A 26,703-nucleotide genomic window follows, 5' to 3' on the forward strand; every position below is an offset into this window, starting at 1 on the left:
ATGGTCTCCATACACAATTTGGTGCCCGCCCTCTGGCAGCGTCCAGAGCAAGCACCCCTCTGCTCCCCCCTAGATCCAGCCCTGGCAGCAAAACAAAGTGCAGCAAATATAACAGTTACAAAAGCTTCTGCTTTATTATTATAAAGACACAAGGGCAGCAACACTGCAAAATCATCAAGCGAAAATAAAGTGATAACCTATATCCATTAATTATATTGTTCTTTGCAGCACAGTGTTGTTGGGTAGGCTGAAGTAATTAATATAGTTGATACTTGCATCCTAGTGATTAATTTCATATACATTGCACAGCCTAGCTTTCAGACACATTGCTTTATACTTACTTTTGTTTTTTTGGGCTCTTGATCTTGATATTTTCTGGTCTGTTTCTTTTTGTTAATTCTTTGCCATTCTTTAACCATTTGAATTTGAGAGAGGGGTGCTCAGAACTGGCTTCACATCTGAGAACTAGCGTCTGACCCACCGTTGATTCCTGGCTTTTCATCTCCTTCAATTTAGGAGGCACAGCTAAAGAACAAAAAGAATGTGCAGGTGATTAAGCAGTCCTTCAAAAGGAAAAATGCAGCCCAAAAGAGACTCTGATCAGGGCAATCTTGGGAGTTTAGAATTTATTAAGATTATAAGTTCCCTATAAAGTCTTTTGCTGTTTGAAAGCATAACAGGGGGAGGGGGGAGTAGGAACCAGGGATCATGACAGGAGTCAGTAATTCACAGTCAGGGCCGGCTCTTCCACTAGGCAAATTAGGCATTTGCCTAAGATGCCGGCCCTGGGGTGTGCCAAATTGGGTGCCCCCTGCTCGCAGAGGCCTTCCCTGCCGCCATTTTCCCTGCTCACCCCCAGCTCTCACGCTTCCCTGCCACCCTTTCCCTGCTTGCCCTGGCTTGCTAGCTTTCCTGCCGTAAGAGAAGGCGCTGCACCGACAGGCCTGCCCTGACATAGAGCACATGCTGCCGGCAGCTGCAGCCCTCGCACTAAGCTTGGGTGCTCAGCAGCCAAGAACTGAGTCTCATGCGGGTGCTGGCTGTTGCTGGGATTTCCTTGCCTACTTGCCCCTCTCTCTACCCACCCAATCCAGTTTGTGGTTCCAGGCGGGCTGCAGGGAGGGTGCCTGGTGGCTGTCAGAGCGATGCGGTACAAGGAGGCAGTGGGGCTGTGTGTTTGTGAGAAAGAGAGAGAGAGAGAGGAGCATGAGAGGTGTGGCGTGAGAAAGCCGTGGGGATGTCTTTGTGGGTGAGTGACAGTGAGTGCATAAGAGGGGCAGCATGGGGCAAGGAGGAGGCAAGGTTGTGTGTGAGCACGTGCGTGTGGCCCCTGCTTCCAGGAGCTTGCCTCTAGTGCTCCGTGGTGATTTCCCGCCGGCCGGCCCTCAAGACCGAGCCCCCTTCCCTGTGCTGCTGGGAGGACACCTCTAGCGCAGCGCAGTTCTTTCTTCCCCTCGCCATGCTGGAGACCCAGCCGGCTTCCCGCTTTTTTCACTGGTTGGGGGGGGAGGGGTTTGCTAGCCTTGAGCCCAGCTGCCCCCAGGTAAGGAAGAGTCACCTACTGGTGAGAAAGTGGGCCAGGTAACACTTTTTAAAGCAGTCTTTTTGGGTTGAGGGTTTGGAAAAGCTGGGACGAGTTGCTTTCTCCCCCCAGCCTGTAATTCCCAGTCATCCTTAGTTACAAGCATATGCAGAGTGTGCACTTCTGTCAACAGAGTCATTTATAGCTACAGCCTCCCCCCCACCCCCACCCCCCCAAAAAACATGTATCGGAGAGCATGTGCGTGAATATCCTCTTTTTTCTTCCATATTTAACCCTGAATTCCCAAAGGGACAGCTTTTCTCTAACAAGTTTAGTTGTTGGCACCTTCCAGATCTTTAGGTCCTTGACTCCTCTCCTTGGCAACTCAGATTCTGCAATTTACATAGATGGATGAGCATTATACTACATAACCCACCAAGGCAAGGAGAAATTGCAGCAGGTGCACTGTGGACAACTGCTTGCTGGAATATGTTCTTCCTGCCTGAGAATTATAGTTCCATTCTAAGGAGTGTTAAACCCTCATTGGCTTCAGAAGGGTATATAATTCTGCTTTGTTAGAGAAGTTATAATCTTCACAGTGACTTTGAAATGTTAGGTGATAAAGGGAAGGAATCAGGGTGTTTGGACTTACTTAGGAAGTACTTCTGATGAAGCACAGGAAATGACAGTGCAGTATTGAAAGATGTTGAAATGTGATTTTAAATTCTAGTCTGGTGATGTGTGCATTTTTATCTTTGATGTGTATGTAGATCACTGTCTTTGGGGTGATGTGCTATAAAGAGAATGCAATGTAAGGCTCAATGCAGACAAATGGATGTATAAATACACACATGTTCCTAACCAACTTGGGAGACTCATTAATTTCTAGAGCATTTGCTTCCACATAAGTGTGTTCAGGATCCCAAGTTACAGGGAATATCAAATCTACCGGCACCTTGTGATCTGTGAACTAAAACTGCTTTCTTGAAAGATTGTTGTATTACTTGTTCTCATGATTATTTTTAAAAAGTATTAATTTCAAGTTGGTTTCTTTGGTATTTGTGTGTGTGTCAACCTCTGGTGACTGACCTATACTGGGGGCCTGGAGGATATTCAGGGAGGTAGCGGAATAACTTCATTATTTCCAGATCACCCATCCAGATACTTGCCAGAATTGGCCCTGGTCAACTTCTGAGATCTGGCAAGATCAGGCTTGCCTGGGCTATCCAGATTAAGGAGCAATTCATCTATTTTTGAAAATTGTTGCGGGGGGGGGGGGGGGCACCAGAAGTTAGTCTTGCCTAGGGCCGGCCCTGTTCACAGTGGTCATGGATCTATCAAGGGTGTACTCACAGACGCAAAACCCAGTTAATTTCCTATGCCTTTACTTTGATCCACAGATTGAAAGGTGTAATACCAAAGAATATCGATCCTGTCTCTCAATTATTACTTTGCAGGAGATGATTGTGAAATATTAGAGTATGGCTTCAGAATGGAAAGATGATAAAAACAACAACCACTGTTTATGAATCTGTACAGTTTCTCAGGGCTTTTTTGTAGAAAAAGCCCAGCAGGAACTCATTTGCATATTAGGCCACATCCCGGTGCCAAGCCAGCCAGAACTGCATTCCTGCTTCCAAAAAAGTCCTGCATTTCCTCAGTGTTAAGTACTTAACTATTTTTTTGCTTCAAGTGTTGAAAAATACAGTTTTAGAAGCTTAAAATACTAATATGAAGTATTTGAAGGCAAGTGTCATAGCCTTCTCTAGTCTGATGCAAAGTCTACCAACTTAAATTTTCTTTGAACTTTAGCTCTCATTAATAAAGGCTGCTGTTGCTCACTTCACTGATAGGCTCATGTAAAAACCCATTAATACTGCAAAGTGCTTAATATCCAACAAGCCTCTCAGTACATACAGGAACAATTTCTTTATTATATGAAATTAATTTCTGTGTTAATTTAATTCCCTTCATAGCATAAATTACCAGGAAATATACATGCAAACCAATTTGAAGCTGAGGCTCCTTCAAGATGAAGTTTTAAGTGAACCACGTACTTAAAAACAAGAGTGGTTTCACTCTGGAAAATATGAAAACATTCAGTTTAATTGTAGATTTCTGTCCCTGCTCAGACAATTTGATTGAGTCACTGGTTCATGTGTTATTTCATGATAGATTATATGTACAGGCACATGTGTTGTTGATAAACTGTGGTTGATAAAACTGTTCTCTGAGCAGAAGACTCAAAATTTTATTGGCAGGGATTGATCAAAGAAAATGCTGCAATGGCTGCAATGAAAATACAGAAAGAGATAATGTCCTCTGTATAATTTACTCAGATTCTAACCCTAAAATTGCTAAAATATACTAGGTTGAATTACGTATGCAGAGATTTTATGAAGGTAACTAATTCAACAGCAGTGGGGGGTTTTCTGCTTCAGCGTGGCTTGTGGGCCATAATAATGGCTGCCTGAGTAGTTTCACTCTGAAAGCACATTCACATGGTCTTTTTCAGATTTATTTCTGCCTTTCCAAGTCCAAGCTTAGGACAAATCTAGGGTTGCCAAGTCTAATTCAAGAAATATCTGGGGACTTCGGAGGTGGAGCCAGGAGACTTTGGGGGTGGAGCCAGGAGACATTAGGGGTGGAGCCAAGATCAAGGCCTTGACAAGCATCATTGAACTCCATCTGGCCATCACATTTAAAGGGACGGCACACCTTTTCAATTCCTTCCTTCCATAGGAAATAATGAAGGATAGGGGCACCTTCTTTTGGGACTCATAGAATTGGACCTCCTGGTCCAATCTTTTTGAAACTTGGACGGTATTTTGGGGAGAGGCACTAGATGCTATACTGAAAATTTGGTGCCTTTACCCCAAAAAGCAGCCCCCCCCCAGATACCTGTGGATCAATTCTCCATGATTTTCTATGGGAATAAATCTCCATAGGGAATAATAGAGTTCCCAGAAAACATTTCCCTCCCCTCCCCCCGCTTTCTGACGACCCTGAAGCGGGGGGAGGGCCTCCAAACTGGGGGATCCCCTGCCCCCACCTGGGGATTGGCAACCCTAGACAAATCAGTTCAGAGGGTTGAAAGCAGAATAGGTTGTACACAGTGCTGACTGGCTGGTGGCCTTGACATTATAATCCTAGATCTCCCCCCTTCTTGGAGCACTTTTCTAACTTAAAATAGAAGTTAGTGCTTTTTAAAGAGATATATTTATTTAATGAAATAAATGAACAGCTGGCACTTGAACCATATAAAAATGATGGACAACCTGCCTACAGCACGGCAGGAAAAGCAAAACCCCACAACTAATCCAGCAGCATTCAAAGGATATGCAGATTTCTGTCCACTGTAGTGCAAAGATGGTGGAAAGTTGGACTTGCTTTACATCTGTTCTTGTTTTTTTGGCATAATTCATCATGATTCACTGTACAGGCCAGCAAAGGGGGATAGAAGGGTAGGGCTGCCAGATCCAGTTGGAAAGCTCCTGGAGATTTGAGGATGGAGTCTGGGGAGGAGAGGGACCTCAGTGAGGTAGAATGCCATAGCGTTCTACCTATTGACATTACGTTTGTTTGTTTTAATCTCTTTGGCTCCACAAAGTTTGAAAACAAATTTTTCTGGACCTAGCGTATTAAAACTTGCTACAAGAAAGTACTTTATATTTTGTGATATAACAAACTTACTACTTAGGAAACACGAAGTAATATATATAAACCTCACTGAAAGCTCCTTGAATAGCTCACATTCATTTGTGAAGAAAAAACCCCCTACTTTTAAGTTTTGCACACTAATATAGCTTTCTAGTATTGCATTCTGATAACTTTAATATTTGCAAACTTTTGTCTATAAATACAATATAATTTTATCCAGCATACATTATTCACCCTTTCCCTATTTTAGCCTCAGAACATTTCAGTGAGATAGCTGAGGGTGAGCTGGAGTGAATGGATGAAGGACAAGAAGTATTGTGGACTTGAATCCAGGTTTACCAGACCTTAGATATAGGGGTGGCCAAACTTGCTGAATGTAAAAGAGCCACATAAAGTAACTGTCAGATGTTTGAGAGTTGCAAGACATGAACAAATATTACACATGTCTTTATTAAAACTCTTAATACTATCTTTGCACAGAAAAATATGTATGCACTTCACAAGATGACCAAAAAAACAAAAGCCGGGAATAACAGTCCCCATAAGACCAGCATAGGAAAAAATTAGGGAATTATTTTCGGCACCAGTGGGAGAAGGAAACACACATGTACTATATAAATCACTGACCACCATTTGCATCAATATGCATCTCTCTTTTCCTTGACACCAGGGTTAGTAAATACAGCTCCTACAACAGATATGAACCCTCTTTAATTCCGTCCCTCCTTCTAGTGGTCCCTTGGCTCTTGCACTTTCTTTTCCCTGCTCTAGGTCTCTGGGCAACCTCTCTGGTGGAGGAGAAGAGCTTGCAAGCCTGCCTATTCCTCCTCCTTCTCCATGTCCACACAGTGGAAATAGTTGCCTACCTATGGGTCAGTGCACAAATGCTGACTGCAGTCCCAATGTTAAGCATGCTTACTTGAGTGTAAGTCTGCATTAAGTTCCTCCTTGACCTCTAGGATCCATAAAATATGTATGAAAGAGCCACATATGGCTCCTGAGCTGCAGTTTGGCCACCCTGGTCTAGTACTTTAACCACTGAACCACAATGGCTATTTTTTTTTTAAAAAAATCATTATTATCCAGTAATTATTATTCTAGTTCCACACATATAAATGCTGGGTTTTATCAATATTCCTTAAAAGAGCTGAAGCAAAGATTGTTTGCTTTTTAAAAACTCTCTCTTCTGCCAATTAATATCTGATGACATGGGTGATATTTTCCAAGGACTAAAATGACAACTGGCCAACACCAGGCATAATGCTGCAAGCAGAAACACTTTTTTCAGATTCTAGAAAAATAGCTGCTGTTAAAGCAACTGTTGTTGACAAACCAATTTGTTTATAATGTAAATACAGCACTGAGAAAGAATTCCTAAAGATAAGAACATCCTCCCCACTGGACCAAATGTCCATCTAGCCTACTGTTCTATTTTCTACAGTGTTTCTACGGTGGCCATCAAGGCTCGCCTGCCCTGCAAATGGCAAATTGCGGGGCAAGTATGTGTGGTTCCTGCTCTTTCCAAGCGGGGGCTGCAAGCTCCTGCCCTGCAAGAGGCAAGTTTGCCTTTTGCAGGGCAGGTGCACGTTTCTCACTTTCCCCCAAACATTTAAAAAGAAGGTTCCCTTCAAATGGTTGGAAAAAGAGCAGGGTGTACATGCACTACATCTGGGACATGATGATATCACTCTGCATGATGTCATCATGTTGGGGATGGCCATGCCCCTCTTGGAATGCTCCCCAAATCCCTCCTCCAGGGAGAAGATTGGACCTGGCGACCCTAACGTATTCCAATGAAATGGCAACCAACAGAAGCTTTTGCAAAGAACCTCTAAAGGGTTATCCTCAGAGCAGCAGTACTCCTAGTAAGGTGAACTGGCCTATACTTTATATGCATTTTGCGGCCTGAAAATTCATTGAAATATTACACAGTCTGATGCTTTTAAGATGATCGTCAGCAGACAGAAAGACATCCAAGTCTACCTTGGAGGCTTCTCACTTCCCTCAGTTTAATCCTCGGTGGCCCTCCTTTAACATGATTAATTTCAAAAAGAACACAAAGCAACCCAGAGTTGCCCAGAAACGGATAAGAGAGAAATGATCTTGCAGAAATCAGCACGGAGCTTGGCAGACTGTTATTCTATTCCCTGCTCATCCTGAGTCATTGACTGACCTTGCACTACTTACTTTGCTGCTGTGGTTTTAATACATTGCAAGAATAAGACAGTTACTTCAGAGGAAGGGTCAAAGGAAAGAAATTATGTTACAAATTACATATGCAGACAGCAAAAAGCTAAAAACATGTAATGTTGCCATTTTTTTTGTACCTACAGAGCGCTTACTGCTGAGTAAATGAATTTCTCCAAATCTAATAGCTGTTTTACTTACTTTTTTTGAAACTTAATTCCTATGCTATGTCAAAAAATGTTTTTCAGATCCCGCTGAGTTTCTTAAGGAGTTTGCCATGGGGTGTCATGGGGAAAAGAGGGAGGAAAAACAAGTCTGAAACTCAACTAGTTTCACATTTTTCCAGATCTGATCCATTATTTATTATATATTTATTTAGAAGAAGAGTTGGTTTTCTACACTACTCTTCACTACCCTACTCAAAGCAGTTTACAAACATTTTCCCTTCCTCTTCCCACAACAGACAACCTGTGAGGTAGGTGGGGCTGAGAGAGCTCTAAGGAACAGTGACTGGTCCAAGATCATCCAGCTGGCTGTATGTGGAGGAGTGCAAAATCAAACCTAGTTCTCCAGATTAGAGTTTGTAGTTCTTTAACCACTGCATCACAGCTGTTTATGCTACTCCTCCATAAAACCTATCTATGTTGGGATATTCAATACACACACACACCCCTCATTAATTTGGGAATGTCATTAAGTCAGGGTTTTTTTGTAGAAAAAGCCCAGCAGGAACTCATCTGCATATTAGGCCACACCCCCAGACATCACCATTGTTTCACACAGGGCTTTTTGTAGAAAAAGTCAGCAGGAGCTCATTTGCATATCAGGCCACACCCCCTGACATCAACCCAGTCAGAACTGAGATCCTGTGCGTTCCTACTCAACCCCCCCCCCCGCATTAAGTTATCATAAAATGTTTTAAAGGCCAGGAAACAAACATTTCTATATCTGTTCTGCGAATATACTTTTATAACTGTAAGCAGATCTGTAGCTATGGCCTTTCCCCACTGCTCTCCCTGCGGCCCTGTTTTTGCTGCCGTCGCCGCTTCCCCCGGGCTCTTCCCACCCCATTCCTGCCTTCCCCACTCTCCCCGCAGCCCCGTTTTTGTTGCCACCACTCTCCCCAGGCTCTTCACTGCCTCCCCTGAAGCCCCGTTTTAACTGCTGCTGCTCTCCCTGAGCTCTTCCCTGCCTCCTCTCAGTCCCGTTTTCACCGCCACTGCTCTCCCCGGGCTCTCCCCTGCCTCCCAAGCTCTCCCCGCAGCCCCATTTTCACTGCCGCCACTCTCCCTGGGCTCTTCCCTGCCTCCCCCGCAGCCCCGTTTTCACTGCCACCATTCTCCCTGGGCTCTTCCCTGCCTCCCCCGCAGCCCTGTTTTCACTGCTGCTGCTCTCCCCGGGCTCTTCCCTACCTCCCAAGCTCTCCCCACAGCCCCCTATTTGTCGCCGCTCTCTCCCCGAGCTCTTCTTCCCACCCCCAAGAGTGTGTGAGAGAGAGAGCTGGGGCCCGGAGGCTGGCTGCTGGAAGAAGCAGGCAAGACTCCACAGCCCCCCCACCCAAAATTTTATGTCCTGGTCCCCCCCCCCCCCAAAAAAAAAAATTCTGGCTACGGGGCTGACTGTAAAGTGGGGGAAAATTTAACATGGAAAAAATCAGATGGTAAATCTGAAATATACCACATCCAAGAGTAGCTTCTGCCAGGCATTTCTCCCCCAGCCTCCAAGAGGTTACATATTAGGAACTATTAAATATGCTGGCCATTGTGCAACCATGTACTTGCTATGCCAAACCATGGCGGACAGCAGAACAGTAGCACTAAAATAACATTAGTCAGGGTAATTCTCTAAGATGGAAAAAAAATTATTCCAAAACTACAACAAAAGCAGTGCTAAATGCATTATGACATTTCAGACCAGATATTTGAAGCCAACAATCTGTAACTGCCAGCGGATGTTCAAAGAAGTTTCAAATCCAACAACACAATCTATGAGAAAATGCTTGGATTCAGAATAATAGCTTTTTGTCTGGCTGATTTTTCTAAACATCATCCTTCCTCCAAAGAACTCATAGCACTGTACACCTTCCTCTATTTACTCTCATAATAACTTTGTAAAGTAGGTTAGCTGAAAGGTGGCAGCTAGCCATTAACATACAAGTCTTCAGAACAAAGTTAAGAGCTCAATGGCACTTTTAAGACCACAAAAGTTTCATTCACGGTATGAGCTTTTGTGTGCACGCACACTGCCTCAGATACACTGAAATGGAAGTTACGAGTCTATACATATAGGTAGAAATTGAATAGCAATAACTGACAATTCCTCAACAAATGACTTTAAAACTAGACACCTTTTGTAATTTGAATATATTTTGACAAAAGCTTATACAATAATAACTGAAATGCCCAGGGCTTTCAAGCTATTAATCTAAGCAGAATGGCATTATCTAAGAGGGAGAAGCAAAAACCTTTATCAGATTTCTAAAGTCTCCAAGTCTCTTTTGTAGCATGTGGTGGATACTGACAGTTCAGTCCTATGCAGTTATGCCAGACAAGGTCTAATGGACTAAAACTGGAGCAATGAGAGTTCCAGCAGAATAGTGATTACACTGTTGGACTAGTATCTGGTACACTCAAGTTAGAATCCCCATTCTACCATGGAAGCAGTCACATACTTTGAGCCTTGCATACCACACAGGGTTATTGTCAAGGGTGGAATTCTAGCAGGAGCTCCTTTGCATATTAGGCCACACACCCCTGATGTAGCCACTGTACACCTTCCCCTATTTACTCTCATAATAACTTCGTTGGCTACATCATAATAACTAGTTGGCTACATCAGGGGTGTGTGGTCTAATATGCAAAGGAGCTCCTGCTAGAATTCCACCCCTGGTTGTTGTGAGGCTAAAATAAAAAAGGCGAGAATGATGGAAGCAGCTCTGGGTCCCCATTGGGAATAATAGCAAGGTACAAATGAAGGGGGGGGGGGACTGCAGTAACTTTGCATATGATGGTACTATAATGCTCTTAAGAGATATAGAATGCTATATAAATAAGTAGCTGTAGCAGTAGGATGGAAACTGTATAGTTTCCAGGTATGTCTCTACCAGACAAATGTAATATTTTTGCAGCTGGATTTGTGGAGCTATAATCAGAACTAAACTTGGGACCTAATTCGTACTGAGGTCCCTGAATATGTTTAATTAAACACTGCTAATTTCTGGAACATAGATCTCTCATATCATGCATTATTGGATATTATTGTTTCTCTGTCCAAATTTGCAATCTGAAGGACACAATGGGTGCTTTCACACAGCGACTGCAAGTGGATTTTGCTATATTTACACAGTAAAAATCCAGTTGCAAAGCACATTATTTAGTATGTGTGAATGCACCCAGTGTGTATATTTCCAATGCCACTCAATCCTCCTTAGGTCCTCACAGAAAGACCCTACATCCCTGTGGATAAAGGACAAAAATTCCATAGCAAAGAAGGGTACTGAGATCTGACCCAAACACTCCCTCATCTATGCATTAAGTACTGTCCATCTACATGCCCAAACAACTTGCCTTAGCTGCCAAAATCTCAGGTTTCTCTAATGAAGCTCTGAAACATCACAAGAAAGTAAGGCAATTCCTTTTATTGGACTTTGTAGAGATACTGTTATATGCTACCAACATAAATCTCTCAGAATGAAAATGGAAAATTCACAAAGAGCTTCAGATATAAATTGTGTTCCTTAGGTTGTATTTAATCTTCAAGCAAACAGCGCAAGCACTACAGCTCACCTAAGTCAATAAAAAAACTCTTAAGACCCAAATGTTGCAGACCTAAGGGCCTGAAGAAGGCATCCTAAATCCATATCTAAAAGTTTAGCAATTTACCAAATATGAAGAAATGCAAAGCAAGCATGTAACCCATTTCCTATTGTGAGCTGCAGATATCTTACATTTCTTTACATCACATGCAGCATTTATGCGGCAACATATCTTCAAATCAAAAACTGATCCCATGAGACTCGACCTGTGCAAAACAGTTTCCTCCAAGGAGTTCTACCGAGAAAGTTGGTAGAAACCATTATCAAGGACAGAATGAGTAAGCACATTGATGAACACGGGTTATTGAAGAAGACTCAGCATGGGTTCTGCAAGGGAAGATCTTGCCTCACTAACCTGTTACATTTCTTTGAGGGGGTGAACAAACATGTGGACAAAGGAGACCCGATAGATGTTGTTTACCTTGACTTCCAGAAAGCTTTTGATAAAGTTCCTCATCAAAGGCTCCTTAGAAAGCTTGAGAGTCATGGAGTAAAAGGACAGGTCCTCTTGTGGATCAAAAACTGGCTGAGTAATAGGAAGCAGAGAGTGAGTATAAATGGGCAGTCTTCGCAGTGGAGGACGGTAAGCAGTGGGGTGCCGCAGGGCTCGGTACTGGGTCCCATGCTCTTTAACTTGTTCATAAATGATTTAGAGTTGGGAGTGAGCAGTGAAGTGGCCAAGTTTGCGGATGACACTAAATTGTTCAGGGTGGTGAGAACCAGAGAGGATTGTGAGGAACTCCAAAGGGATCTGTTGAGGCTGGGTGAGTGGGCGTCAATGTGGCAGATGCGGTTCAATGTGGCCAAGTGCAAAGTAATGCACATTGGAGCCAAGAATCCCAGCTACAAATACAAGTTGATGGGGTGTGAACTGGCAGAGATTGACAGTGTGATCTTGTCAGAGAGATCTTGGGGTCGTGGTAGATAACTCACTGAAAATGTCAAGACAGTGTGTGTTTGCAATAAAAAAGGCCAACGCCATGCTGGGAATTATTAGGAAGGGAATTGAAAACAAATCAGCCAGTATCATAATGCCCCTGTATAAATCGATGGTGCGGTCTCATTTGGAGTACTGTGTGCAGTTCTAGTCGCCGCACCTCAAAAAGGATATTATAGCATTGGAGAAAGTCCAGAGAAGGGCAACTAGAATGATTAAAGGGCTGGAGCACTTTCCCTATGAAGAAAGGTTGAAACGCTTGGGACTCTTTAGCTTGGAGAAACGTCGACTGCGGGGTGACATGATAGAGGTTTACAAGATAATGCATGGGATGGAGAAAGTAGAGAAAGAAGTACTTTTCTCCCTTTCTCACAATACAAGAACTTGTGGGCATTCGATGAAATTGCTGAGCAGACAGGTTAAAACGGATAAAAGGAAGTACTTCTTCACCCAAAGGGTGATTAACATGTGGAATTCACTGCCACAGGAGGTGGTGGCGGCCACAAGTATAGCCACCTTCAAGAGGGGTTTAGATAAAAATATGGAGCACAGGTCCATCAGTGGCTATTAGCCACAGAGTGTGTGTATATATAAAATTTTTTGCCACTGTGTGACACAGAGTGTTGGACTGGATGGGCCGTTGGCCTGATCCAACATGGCTTCTCTTATGTTCTTATGGACCTTCAGTTAATATTTTAAATACCCCTTACTTGTATTCAGTTTTCCTTTGTCATCTACCATTTTCTTCATTTAATTCCTTGTTTTAAGACACAAATACCCAAGGCAATATGGTTCCTGCCAGAATAAGTACTTTGAAAGCTTGAACTACTTGCTTCTTGTTCAAGTTCCATCAGCAATTTCCCACCACTCTTGCTGATTTCACTTCTGGTCTCTGGGATATTTAATAACAACTGAAGTAATCTTTTGAAAAGGTCCTGTATTTTGCCTAGTGTTTTAAAAACACTATTCTGCAATGGTGTACAATAAAAGTCATGGTATTTTTTTTTTAAAGAGGCCCCCAATTAAATCAGCATATTATTATGAAACACTTGTTTTCTGTACCAGAGTTCAGTAGCAAAATGCTTTATTAGTAATCACTGTAAACCAAATCACAACATTCTACAGAAGTCTTTTGATGGGCCTTAGGAGATTTGCTAATAATAATTAAGTGCTGACAAGTAGCAACTGACTTATGGCATAAGAACGTAAGAGAAGCCATGTTGGATCAGGCCAATGGCCCATCTACAACACTGTGTCACAAAGAGGCCAAAAAAACTCAGGTGCCATCAGGAGGTCCATCAGTGGTGCCAGGACACTAGAAGTCCTCACACTGTTGTCCCTCCCAAGCACCAAGAATACAGAGCATCACTTGCCCCAGACAGAGTTCCAACAATACGCTGAGGCTAATAGCCACTGATGGACTTCTGCTCCATATGTTTATCCAACTCCCTCTTGAAGCTGGCTATGCCATGGGGGTTTCAATGAGCAATGCCACTGCTTTCCCCTGCACAGCAACCCTAAACTTCCTTGGTGGCCTCCCATCCAAAAATGAACCATGGCCAACTCTGATTAGTTTCTAAACTTTGACAAGTTTGCTAGCCTAGGCTATTCAAGATGCCAGGACAGTTTCCAGACAGGCACAACAAGAGCCTCTAGAATCTAGAAGCAAAAAGAGATAAAACGCTCATTATCCAAATGCTTGTCTTACCACTGCCCAGAAGAAAGGCAATGATGTCACTTCAGACATCACAGCTTAATCCCACTTTTCTTTGCTCCTGATCAAAGGGAGACCTTAAATCCTACCCAGTGTCTAAATATGAATTTGCAAGACAATACTTTTTAACACTAGTAGGTTAAGAAATGAAAACCAATTTGGTAATTTTAAAGATTAATTTAAGAGTCAAAAGGCAAAGTACTTGTTATATTATAGGTTGCATAAAATACTTCCAGCTTTGCAGAACATCAGTACTTTTTAAACCATTGATTTTTGTAATGGAAATAACAAGTTTCTTGCTATAAATTTTCTGTATCTTTCTTCCTTTAATTCCTTGCAGTACTTGTCAAGGGAGCAATAGCTCTTTTTAGAGGTTTTCCTGAATGCCTTGCTCTCTGTCTTGTGAGCAATACTATCTGAAGAAAGAGGTAGAAACATTTGTACAAATCCACTAAGCAATACATCCTCAGTGAGAGTTAGGACCACAGCAGTAGTGTATATGCTTACAAGTGTGTGAAACTGAACAACTCAAGATATGCTTCTGCAAAGCTAACCATATTTATTATATAACATGTTAAGATAGAACATCTAACCTTTGGGTTTACAATGGACACTTGTGACTTTTGAAAACCTGAATAAACAAACAGCTGCTGAGGTAACAGTTACAAGATACAGCAAGAGGTATCAGAGGCTGAGCATTCCAGGGACTAAATATCAAATTGATTTTTTATTTGCTCACTATGAAAACTTATTATATTCTTGCATCATGACTTAAGAACTCCCAGGGTCAGCTCCATTTTAATGCCCTTCCTGTAGACCTGCTGCAGAGCTTCCTTAGAGTCATTTGGACAGTGTGCCTCACCAACTGAGAGCATGCCACTCACTTCCACATTCCTTAGATCTAATGTTTCCACTGGTCACCCTAGTGCTTTGAATAAAAGCAAAGTGGCTCATTAGGGATCACAGTGAGTCTGATGTTGTTGACAGAAACATCTCTGGGCAATAGGTTACCTCTCCCATCTCGCTGGGGATGATAAATTAAGAACACAGTCTCAGATAATAGTTTTTGCACAATGAAATGTATGCTTTTCTCCACTGGCTGAGAGTCCTCCCTTGGGGAGGAAGGAGGGGAGGGAGAGCTTGCTTTGCCAGGCTCTCTCAATCGCACAACAGAGCTACTGAGCCAAGCCTCTCTTCCTTCTATGGGCTGAGGCTCTTCCCCTTTCTGAAAAGAACCAGAGCTTCCTTTGCCCGGTTCCCTTGATCCCACAATAGAGATACAAAGAAAGCACCCTTAAAAAGAAAAAGAAAAAAAGGACCTCTGGGTCCTTTATAAAATTTGTCTCTCTGCTTCCTGGTATTACATTTTATGACACACATGGCCCTGCCCAACAAGGGTCTCATTTATGTCAGATCCGGCCCTCATAACAAATGAGTTTGACAGCCTTGCTCTAGAAATTAGGAAAGGTCATAAAGTATTTTGAGAAAACCTTTCAACATAGTATTATATGAAGCAGATTTTTTGAAAACAGAAAGTTTTCAGAGGATATGCTTTAATGGCAAGCACACATAGATGGGGAGAAGACGAAAACAGAAATGGCCAAGATCAGGGACAGATATGTAGCTTAACTAGATAAGACACAGGGAGTTCTATTATAAGATCTTCCCAGAAGTTTTAAAATTAAAATAGCAGTCATACATGGTCTCTACTGGTATCAAGGTCACCTGAGGGTAGCAAGCTGGCAGGAAACTGGCTGGATGTCACCAGCAGCATTTCCATTGCAACTCAGAAGTGACATCACTGCATAGGGATGATGCTCTAGCATTTGCCCAAAACGATAACCAAAGAGCTTAGGCCGAATACTACAGCTTCATTCCTATGTGGTGATGTCACTTCTGGGTCACTCTGGAATTGACCTTATTGCATTGCTGGTCCTGCCAATTTCCCCCTCCATTTCCCCAAGTGAAGGTGGGAAGAGGGCTGCCAGCAGGTCTCCTGCTTATCTGGGATACCTAGCAACCGTGTGGGTGCTGGGAGGGGGCTTATCTTTTCCATTGTTACATGGCTTCACTAATCAAAATTTCCACTTCTTCCTCTTCTCTCCTTCCTGTCCTGGTTGGGTCTGTTATTACAATTTGCATAGGTACAAGAGCTTGCCGAAACAAAAGAGCTGGGAACCCCATTTATTTTCAGTGTTCCTTATGCTATTCAGATATGTGTGCATTGATGTACTACAGCTATGTTTCTGTGTGACCTGATGTAACAAAAATCAGTTCCCATTTCTTGCAGTTCCCTTGGTGTGTTTAGTATACAGGTGTCCTGATGGCAGATGGGTGTGGTTACATCAGTCTGTGCCAGATAGATGTTTCCATGTTATGAGGTGTTGCTTTGTGACTGGTGACGTAAGGGGAGAAGACGCTATGGAATCCAATAAAATTACTATGCTTTCTTCACCTTGTTGGGGAATGCTCCTGCCACATATTTCCCCTCTGCAAACCACACACAGGCTTTTGATTAGCAGTGCCAGAACCTTGTCCACATTGGTATGTTAGGATTCAGCTGCCAAATGCTAAACAGAAATGTCTTTAGGGTTTGTAGAATCTTTCGAGATCAAGTGCCGTGTTCTACTGGAGAAAGTTTTCCTTCCAGACGTTTCGTTCTCAGCTGCGGAGAACATCCTCAGTGGCGTTGCAGCCGGAGCAGGCGCTCAGACCTTCTTGGCTGCTGTGCATTGAGTGGGGCCAGGGCTGCTGGAGAGCTGCTATTTGTAGGCTGGAGGGGGTGTGATGAAGGGCAATATCCGCCTGAACAGAGAAGCTATTGAGATTTACAAACACCAGCACAATTTTAACAGAAAGGAAGAAGGCATTTTCATCCACCAATCTTGGTACCCAGCTCTGCAAAACACCCTACAGACTATAAATTGCAGAAAGTCTCAGAACAATCAGCAAATTCCACAGAACAATCAGCACAGTCAACAACCATCTTCCTTATCTTCAAACCCCTTCCAACCTTCCCAGCAATTAACACAGAACAATGGTCACATTCAACAGCCAGTTTCCTTATCACTACCCTTCCAGGAAGCCCCACCAAACAATGGGCACATCCACAAACCAATTGCCCTTTCATCACACACCCTCCAGCCTACAAATAGCAGCTCTCCAGCAGCCCTGGCCCACTCAATGCACAGCAGCCAAGAAGGTCTGAGCGCCTGCTCCGGCTGCAACGCCACTGAGGATGTTCTCCGCAGCTGAGAACGAAACGTCTGGAAGGAAAACTTTCTCCAGTAGAACATGGCACTTGATCTCGAAAGATTCTACAAACCCTAATGATGTTACCAGCCGTGAAAACCTGAAATCTTTGAGAAATGTCTTTCACCGAAAGGTTTTGTTTGTGTCAGTGGTTCTAGTGGAGAAACTGCAGGCACAAAATGGATGTCCTGAAGTATAAAACCATCTAGGCCTTTTCTGTGTTATACTGCCAGGTTCAGGAAGCTCAAGCAGTCTCCAAAAGGCCAGGAAAACATGTAAAAAGCACCTTCTAGAAAAAGCATTCAGCCTGTATTTACACAGAGTTTTGCCAGTTTAAATGAAATAGCCCAAAGCTCTTTAAGGTCACGTAAATCACATTAAAATAGAAGTATCGACTTACATTTCGATCAGTTTTTTTAAAAAAACAAACTGATTCAATTTAAATAGATAAAGGCCAACTTTTAATCAATTTTAAAGTACTCACACAGGATTTTGTACCATTTTAGCTAAATTGGTTTGGGAATCCACTTCAGTTAAGCAAGTATAGATTCACTGCAGAAAAACCTTAAATGTAATATGTGCTAGAAATATTCCAAATTTGGTTCTAAACCCAGTTTACTGCTCTATAGTGGAACAATTTACAGTGCTCTGAGAAAATACAGTTTCCATTATTTCCCAAAAAGCACTGCAGATAAATACATATAGAAGTTTTTCTAACACAATTGGATATTGTTGCTGCCGTGACACATCACAGGGAACTCATGCTCACAAAATAATGTTTTCAAAGGCAGCAGAGGCAATTACTAGAAATACTATTTATCTATCTATCTTCTGAATGCCGTTTATTAGTAAATCAATATGAGCTTCACTGTAAATGCAAAGGATTACTAACACTGGTGCTTAAAACCTGCTGCTAGATCTGTTTCAAAGTGCAATCTTATTTAGTCTTCTGGAGCAGTATGCCACAGTGTGCTAGGGATCAGCAAATGGCAGCCCATGCATTCACTCTGTTCCCCTAAATACCACCCATTCTCAAAATCCAATGTGAGTAAAGTGCCCTGAACTTAGTAAAGGCTATTGATTCTCAGCTTACATCAATCCGCAACTGAAAATGATACCAATTCAAGGGATGCAACAAATTCAAGAACTATTATCCCCAAATAACTGACTAGGTGAACCAGTCCCAGGTTCACAGAAACTAACTGACTTTTTAATCTCTTACAGATCAGGGAGTCAAAACGTAACTCTTATCGATAAGGTTGCCAGGTTCCTCCTGGACACATGTGGGGATGCAGGGAAGGGTTGCCAGATCCAGGTTAATAGAATCCTGGAGATTTGGGGGTGGAGCTTGGGGAAGGACAGGGACCTTAATGGGGTACAGTGCCATAGAGTCCCTCCAAAACATCAATTTACTCCAATGGAACAGATCTCTGTGGTCTGGATATCTCTGGAGGCTGGCATCCCTACCTAAGGACCTTATCAGGTATTCTGAGACCTTAAACCTAAGTCTAATACTTCTGACCCTGAGGAGCAGAATTTCTTCAAGGTCTCAGGCAGAGGTTTTTTATTCCAGAGATTCTATCAGCTTGAGATGGTGCGGATTAAGTGGGAGGCTTTATACATACAAATCATATGCTGTACTACTGAGCTATGGTCTCATTAGCTCTTCAGCTATTCCTTTGCAGCATGCAAATATGAATATTTATTTATTTACTTAATTTATAGCCTGAGACTCATGGAGGATTATGATTTTTTTTTTTAAAAAAATGGATCAAACAGTATAAGACATCCAATAAAAAATGCAGCAGGGCTAGGATTACAGAACTGGAAAAAAATTAAAACAAACAAAAACCAATCTAAGGCATGACATACCAAAATGCTGAAAATGGGTTATCAAGACAAAAGACATTGCAAAACAAGGCAACACATACTCAATGGACTACCATCCTATTTCCTTATAGAAGCCACCTCCTTAGCTGTTCCTTTATTCAACACTTCTAATCATTTTATAAAAATGCCCTCTGGTTTTGAGTATTTCTGTTTTTGTAGTGTGTGGGCCTCCTAACCTTCTCAAGCAGCCATTTCACAAGGTAGGAGCCCCCGTGCAAGTGAATGGGCAGTTGCTGATCTTACCCATCTGCAGGGTGGCACCTTCAGAAGGCTTTGCTCAGATAAGTACAGCTGTCACTGTGGACAATAGCTGGAGATATGGTACTGGCAGATATGTTACTCCAGGGCCATTAAGAGCTTTGGCAGCAATAATCATAAACTTCAATTGAACCTAATAACTGATTGGTAAAGAATGGAGTGACCACAGAATGGGTATAACATGCAGGCTTTTTTGAGCAGGAACGCACAGGAATACAATTCCAGCTGGCTTGGTGTCAGGGAGTGTGGCCTAATTTGCAAATAAGTTCTTGCTGAGCTTCTTCTACAAAAAGGCCCTATCTGAAACAATGATGATGCCAGGGGTGTGGCCTAATATGCAAATTAGTTTTTGCTGGGTTTTTTCCTACAAAAAAGGCCCTGATAACACGTATGTTCTGCCTAGCACCCAACAGTAACTGGCTGTGCTGTTCTGTATCAAATGGAGTTTCTGAATTGACTTTAAGGGCAGACCCATGTAGATTGCATTATAGTAGCCTAACGTTGAGGTGACCATAGCATTGATCCATGTGGCCAGATCAGCTTAGACAAGGTAGGGAGCATCTTGTGGGCTAAATGAAACTGGAAAAGTCCATTGTGACTGGAGTGGGGATCACCCTCTGCGGAGGGAAAAGGATGACACAGACACACGAATCAGGCTCTCAATGAGTGTCTTCTGGATCCTGGATTCTTCTGGAAGCAAATCCTCCAATACCTCACCCTTCCCAACAAACATTACCTTCATCTTTTCAGGATTGTACAGATCACATCAATGAGTTCCTGATATCTATTATAAATCAACAAATGAGTCAGGTCACCTTTCAATGGTCTTCAAAAAGGTAGTTATCAGTCTGCTTTAAAAAATTACTAGAGAAGAATGATGTGGTCAATTATTACCCACTCTTAGTACATATCTCTTGTGTTTGTGTGTGTACATAAGCACATTCAGTGAAGTAGTACAGTGCATAGTGAAGACAGATTCAGGTGGGTAACAATGTTCTCTCTAAACTGCAGAGTCTTGTGAGTTAAAAATTCTACTCTGTGAGCTACTGGCATTAAAGTTGTGAGCTACTGCATAAATTATTGTGCTCTGGGGTCATCCTTCCTGAGCTAAGACAAAAATGTGTGAGCTGGAGGATAAAAATCTGTGAGCTAGCTCCTGCTAACTCAACTTAGAGGGAGCACTGGTGGGTAGCCGTGTTGGTCTGAAGCAACAGAACAAAGTTTGAGTCCAGTGGCACTTTTAAGACAAAATTTAATTCTGGGCGTAAGCTTTTGTGTGCATGCACACTTCTTCAGATACATGTGTGCATGCACACAAAAACTTATATGCAGAATTAAATATGCAGAAGCTCATCTATTTGCATAGTTCCGTGCGGAACTTCAGTTTAGGGAAGGAGAGAGCTGGCTAGTCAGTCACTTTTTTTCTTTAAACAAAGAATCGCAGTATCCCAATACTGCTTGAAAAAAGTGGAATATGTAGATAGTTAAGAAGGAAGTGATTAGGAAGCAAAAGGTAGATGGAGGATGAAGATGATAATAAGGAAAAAAAAGATAATCAGTTCTGCTAATATCATACATCCTCTGTCCCCCTGCTGGTTGCATGATGAATTTATGCAAAGGCAGACACAGAAGAGGTCACACTGGTTGCTCCAGGAAAATGAAACGAAGGAATATGTACTGCAGTGTACAGACCAAGCTCTTACTCAGGCTTTGGTTCACTGTGGAACTTGAAGAGGACATAATAAAAACAACAGGGGGGGAGAGAATAATGGCAGGATTAAACTGAATCCAAACAATATAATATTTCAGTTTCAATGCTTCAGAAGAAATTTAAAAATAAATGGAGAGAATTGTTCTGCCCAAGCAGATGTCTTTCTTTATAAAGTGCCCCCCCCATCAGTGTTACAGAATACCCAATGGTCCTGTACTGTGCGAGAATAATAAAGAAAAAATGAAACCAGTATGAAAACTGGTTTGCAAGGCCAAAGAAGAAAATCCTGCAGTTTGTCATGGCAAAGAAATAAATTTATGGGATTTACTAAAACCAGTGTGGAGATAGGAGTTCCTAAAGATTGTTATTGTCAGAGATGTTCTCCATCAACGGGAAAGCTATATATCACTAGGGATAAGGCCTGCATTTCCACATTCAAAACTCAAGCCCCCCCCCCCCCCCCCCAAACTGGGATTAATTTGTAACCACTGAACACATCTCCATTTTTTTCCAAATCAGTTGAGATTGGGAATCTGAGATTTAAGGCAGTTATTTACATAGTAGTGAGAAATCTGAGAGGAAGCAACATAATGAGTGAAAGTTGATGATGCACAAGATAGAAAGTTGAAAGATGGTAGAAGGCAATATGGAATATGAGTTGTAGAAAATCCCACTTTCCATGTTATCAGACTTTACTCTAGAAGCCTAATAAAAGTCTCTCTCTGTGTATGTGTTTGTATATGTAAGACTGGATCCAGACCGGCATTTTGTGCCAGCACAGGGGCAGGATGCGGGCAGACCAAAAAAGTGTGACCAAACACACATGTCCACCTCCCATCCCGCTCCCAACCCGTCCAAGGACCATCCAACTTGTGCTGCAAAAAGCTACCAAAAGCTACGCTGTGCTGGATAAAATGCCGATATAGTTTTAAAGTAGAGGTTCTCTAGATCCTGCATTTGCCATCAGTACTTTTATTTCTTTGCAGTATAAGGAAGAATCTTAAAATCTCTCTATACACCAGCCTGGCATAAAAAACAAAAAACCATTTTAGTAGCATGTCGACTAGGGCTAATTTAGCATTAATGATTTCCGCACAAAACCCCAGATCTCAAACATTTATTCTAGTATCATGCAGTTTATGGCAAAACTTTGGTTTGGTATTTTAATTTCTTCCTTAAGTAACCATCAATTGATGTCAGTTATAGGGAATAAGTTGTCTTTGGTCATAGGGCTGAATTTCAATTTCAAAGTCAAATTAAACAAAATGATGTGAACCGTATGTTCTACATTCCACTATATCATGTGCACTTTGCTATTTAATTAAAAAAATGATAAGGAAACACTGGGTTGTTGCAGCCCTCGTGCTACTGCCCCTGCAAGCAGAACTGTGCAAGTACACTGTACTTTCTGCTCATGCATCATTGAATCTAGTCCACAAACAGAACCAGTCTTGCTATAATTTGGCACTTCTCAGATTTATTCCAAAACGTGACATACTTGTAATGCTGTAGAGGTTAAACTTCGGTTGACTACCGAGTCACGTTCAAAGTTTTGGTTTTGACTTTTAAGGCCTTGAGCAGTCTGGGATCAATGTATGGGACAATCTTCTCCACTATGTCCCTGGTAGGGCGTTGTGCTCTGCTGCTAACAACCTGCTGGTAATTCCTGGCCCTACAGAAACCCAGCTGTCCTCAACTAGGGCCAGGGCCTTTTCAATCCTGGTTGCTACCTGGTGGAACTCTCTGCTGGACAACATCCAGGCCCTGTGGAATCTTTTCGGTGCCGGATTAAACCCTGTGGAGGACCCTAGGCAGTCAAAATCTTGGGGGCCCCTTTGCAAATTATCTCAGAGTTGGAGCACCCACACTGCTGCCTGCAACTCCCACTGCAGCCTGCAGGCACTTTCCCAAAAGCCCCCTTGACAAAACTGCAAGGGAGAGGCAGAAAGAGGCAAACTTGGTGACAATGGTAGCAGCTGTACCAGGCAAGTCGGGAAAAGAGCGGTTCAGTTGCTGGCTGTGCGTGCAGGCTGGGAGGGCTGCATGCAGGGGGGAAACTGGGGGGGGGAGCCAGTCCGGGGCCCCTAAAGGTGTAGGGGCCCATAGGCCAGTGCTTACTTGATCTAATTGCTAATCCAGCCCTCAATCTTTTGCAATGCTGCAGGGCCTGAAGGCAGAGACGTTCAGTCAGACTTTCAACTGAAGACAGGGACAGTTGGACCCTTTCTTTTTTGCCTACCCCCTGAAGTATGCTCCGACAGTCTGGTGACAATGAGCAGAAATTAGCAGGATGTCATCGGGGTTAGAATTCTTATTGTTTTATTATTATTTTTTTAAATTAACTAACGTTTTAACGTTGTTTGCCTTTTACCTGATATACAGGGATTTATTATTTTTTTTAACATGTCACTGGAATTACAGACGGATTGGGAACTGTCATTGTGGGTATTATATTGCAGGAAACAAGGACAATCTCCTTATACTGTCATCTCTGTGGCCTCGTGGCAACAAGAGGCAGTACTTTTCAAGAAACTGTGGTTTGTGAGTTCAGACATTACTAGTCAGCTGTAGATCCTAGTCTGTTGGACCATCTGCATCCAGAAACTGCAACCAACTGGAGTTTGATCAACTCAAGTTTGAGACATCTAAATACAGCCATTATGTACTCAGTGAAAAGGTGCCCCTCTTATACAATGATATTCATGGATAGAATAGTAATTCTAATCTATATTAGTTATTTGAATTACAAGCAATTTATGAATCCAAAATAAAAAGTAACCTTATATATCCACCCTATGAAATTTGGGAGTAAATACTGTCTAAAAGGAGGACTCTTGTACATGTAGAAGGGGATGTTTATGCAGATCTCAAACCTTTAAACTGGGATTTAGCAACACCCAGTTTTGACAAAACAGCTTCCGATGCCTGCTGCTTCTAGAATAAAGCAAATCTTTGGGGGAAAATAATTTTTTAGAATAAAGCAAGTCTTTGGGGGGAAATAAATTTCTTTTTCTATGTATTCATCATACAGTGTAGAGATTCTGAATTGAGAGAGTTTTGCACAAATGTGGAAAATACCTCCTCAGGCTCACTTGACAAGTTTCTTCTTGTCCTGAGGGGCACTTCCTACTATGTACCACTACTACATATACCCTTATGAAGACTATAGCATTAATTACAAACCTTGATCTGCAAAATCTGCAATTTTTCAAAAATGTCATTGCTAACATGCAGACACAATAGAATGGCTTATTCTGGGGAAAATATTTCCATTAAAGTATATATTGGAAGATTTCTAGTTTAAACAGGCAACCATTAGCACCGACAGGGAATTCATATAGTACAGAAAAGCAATTCCTAAAAACCATTTCTCACCCCCCCATCCCCCACCCTGTACTGGTCCTTTCCTAGGATTCATTTTAAGGCTTAAGGAGAACATATACACTGAAAGCAGCGGAAACATCTGGGGTTTATTATAACACTACTTTGCTAGCCCACGGCATTGTACAAATCCCTGCAGGCCAAGAATCACCCTTGACCTGCCAAACACGATTACTACAGTCAAGCAGCTTCCTCGTGCTGCACAGCTGCTCTCCCCACAGTCAGGCAGACGGACCTTAGAGCTGCCATGCTCACACTGGCTCTAGGAGGAAACAAGCAAAGAGTCCTTGTTACCATAGTCACCGCATAACGACTCCTTAGCTATGCAGACAAAGTAAATTGATGATGAGGTCCAGCAGAAGAATTTTGGCTTCAGTGCTGTGGGGGAGAGCAGACAAGGTTTCCTGATGCAGTTTCAGCCCTGTCTTCCCCATACAGGACGCCAACTGTATGAACACCTCCCCCAAGTGCTGCTACATTCCCATTTCCTACTCTCCTGCACTCACCTTTCATCACGTCCTTCTCTTTGCCCTCGTGAAACTGACAATGTTGTGCTATTTCACCACCACCATGCATGCCTCTGATTATAGCTTTAATTACAGATCCTGAACTGCAGAATCTGAAATTCTCCCAAAATGCTACTGTCAGTATAAAGAAGATATTGGATTTATATCACACCCTCCACTGAATCTCAGAGCGGCTCACAATCTCCTTTATTTTCCTCCCCCACAACAGAAACCCTGTGAGATGGGTGGGGCTAAGACAGCTCTCCCAGAAGCTGCCCTTTCAAGGACAACTCTTGCGAGAGCTTTGGCTGACCCAAGACCATTCCAGCAGCTGCAAGTGGAGGAGTGGGGAATCAAACCCGATTCTCCCAAATAAGAATCCACACACTTAACCACTACTGGCAAAACAGAATGGCCTCTGGTTCTTACAAGCTTTGGCAATAACGAAATAAATAATTCTTCAGAAGTGGAATGCATTGGTTATGCCACATATTGCAGTGTGGATAGAAGCAATGATATGCGCTTCTGGTCATAGAAAGAGCTTCCCTAACAAATTATGAAAAAAACTCATCACCTGTCAATTTCCATTTATTAGCAGGTACACCCTGACCTGGATGGCCCAGGCTAACCTGATCTCATCAGATCTTGGAAGCTAAGTAGGGTCAGCTCTGGTTAGTACTTGGATGGGAGACCACCAAGGAATACCAGTGTCAATACACACAGGCAGGCAATGGGAATCCACCTTTGAACATCTCTTGCCTCGAAAACCCTATGAGGTCATTATTAAGTCAGCTGCAACCTCATGACATTTTCCACAACCTTGTCTATATAGCTCAAAGACTTTCAAATGGGACAAAATTCTACATACAAAATTTAAAATACATAAAAAAGAACAGAGACCTGGCAAGCTAAACAATTTATAACAAACAAAATCATGGGCAAAATCAAGATGATTCTGATGAGGTCACATAAGTAAAAATGAAACAAACTATAACAATATAAACAACTACTGGTCTTTGAGCTGAATGTAATTTTTTTGGGAAAGGGGATAAAAATGCCTTCTCTGTTGTGGCCCCCATCTTATGGAATGGCCTACCTGAGGAGATAAGGAAGGCTCCCACTCTCCTGGCTTTCTACAAATTTCAAAAGGGCTTTTTCTAAGGAGGCAGTAGAGTTGCACTGTACAGAATGATACACAGAGTTACTTGGATAAACTATGAGGGACTGTGGTCTATACTACTGTATTTAGCTTGCTGAAACTAGAATCCTACTAATAAGTTATGTTAATACTCATTGGCTCTCCAACTTTAATCCTATTGTATTGTTCACTGAATGTCCCATCCTATTGATTATATTGACTCATTCTATGCAATCCACCGTGAGTCCAAGTGAGGAAAGTTGGGACAATAAATAAAACACTAACATGTTATCACCCACCCTTGTTAGTAAAAAGAAGAATGGTTCTTCCTGCTCCACTCTCCTTTACATTTTTCATTTCTATTTTAAAGAATGTCAAAGGTAAAGGTTGTATAGATGACATGCATATGGTGCGGTAGGGAGAAGTAGGCTATAGGCATTGTATGACAAACATATACAGAAGCCAAGGCAGGGCCAATAGCTATTATACATCTCTCTATACTTGTGTTAACTGAATAGATTTGTAATACATGCACATTCATTCAGATTTCTCTTATAGATATACAGCCTGTCCTTATTCTAATTTGAGTCACCAATGTCCACTGGCCATGGATCACTATTTTATTTTGTTATCCACATTCCCCCTCACAAACACCTACCCTAACCGGGGTATCACCTGACCCATAGCATACTTCAAACTTATCTCCCCCCACCCTAAGTTTAAGAACAACTCT

General features: G+C 42.3%; 1 protein-coding gene across 8 annotated transcripts in view; it reads right to left on the minus strand.

Moving 5' to 3' along the window:
• Positions 1–26,703, minus strand: part of NRG1 (neuregulin 1) — a 456,659-nt gene that overhangs the window by 193,683 nt on the left and 236,273 nt on the right. For all 8 annotated transcript variants that reach the window (XM_060237089.1, XM_060237088.1, XM_060237087.1 and 5 more), the window contains exon 2: positions 342–525. In XM_060237089.1, coding sequence (XP_060093072.1) covers positions 342–502 — 161 coding nt within the window. In that variant the 5' untranslated portion in view covers positions 503–525. The remainder of the gene's footprint in view (positions 1–341; positions 526–26,703) is intronic.

This window comes from Heteronotia binoei, chromosome 4 (assembly GCF_032191835.1).
Source record: "Heteronotia binoei isolate CCM8104 ecotype False Entrance Well chromosome 4, APGP_CSIRO_Hbin_v1, whole genome shotgun sequence".
NCBI lineage: Eukaryota > Metazoa > Chordata > Lepidosauria > Squamata > Gekkonidae > Heteronotia > Heteronotia binoei.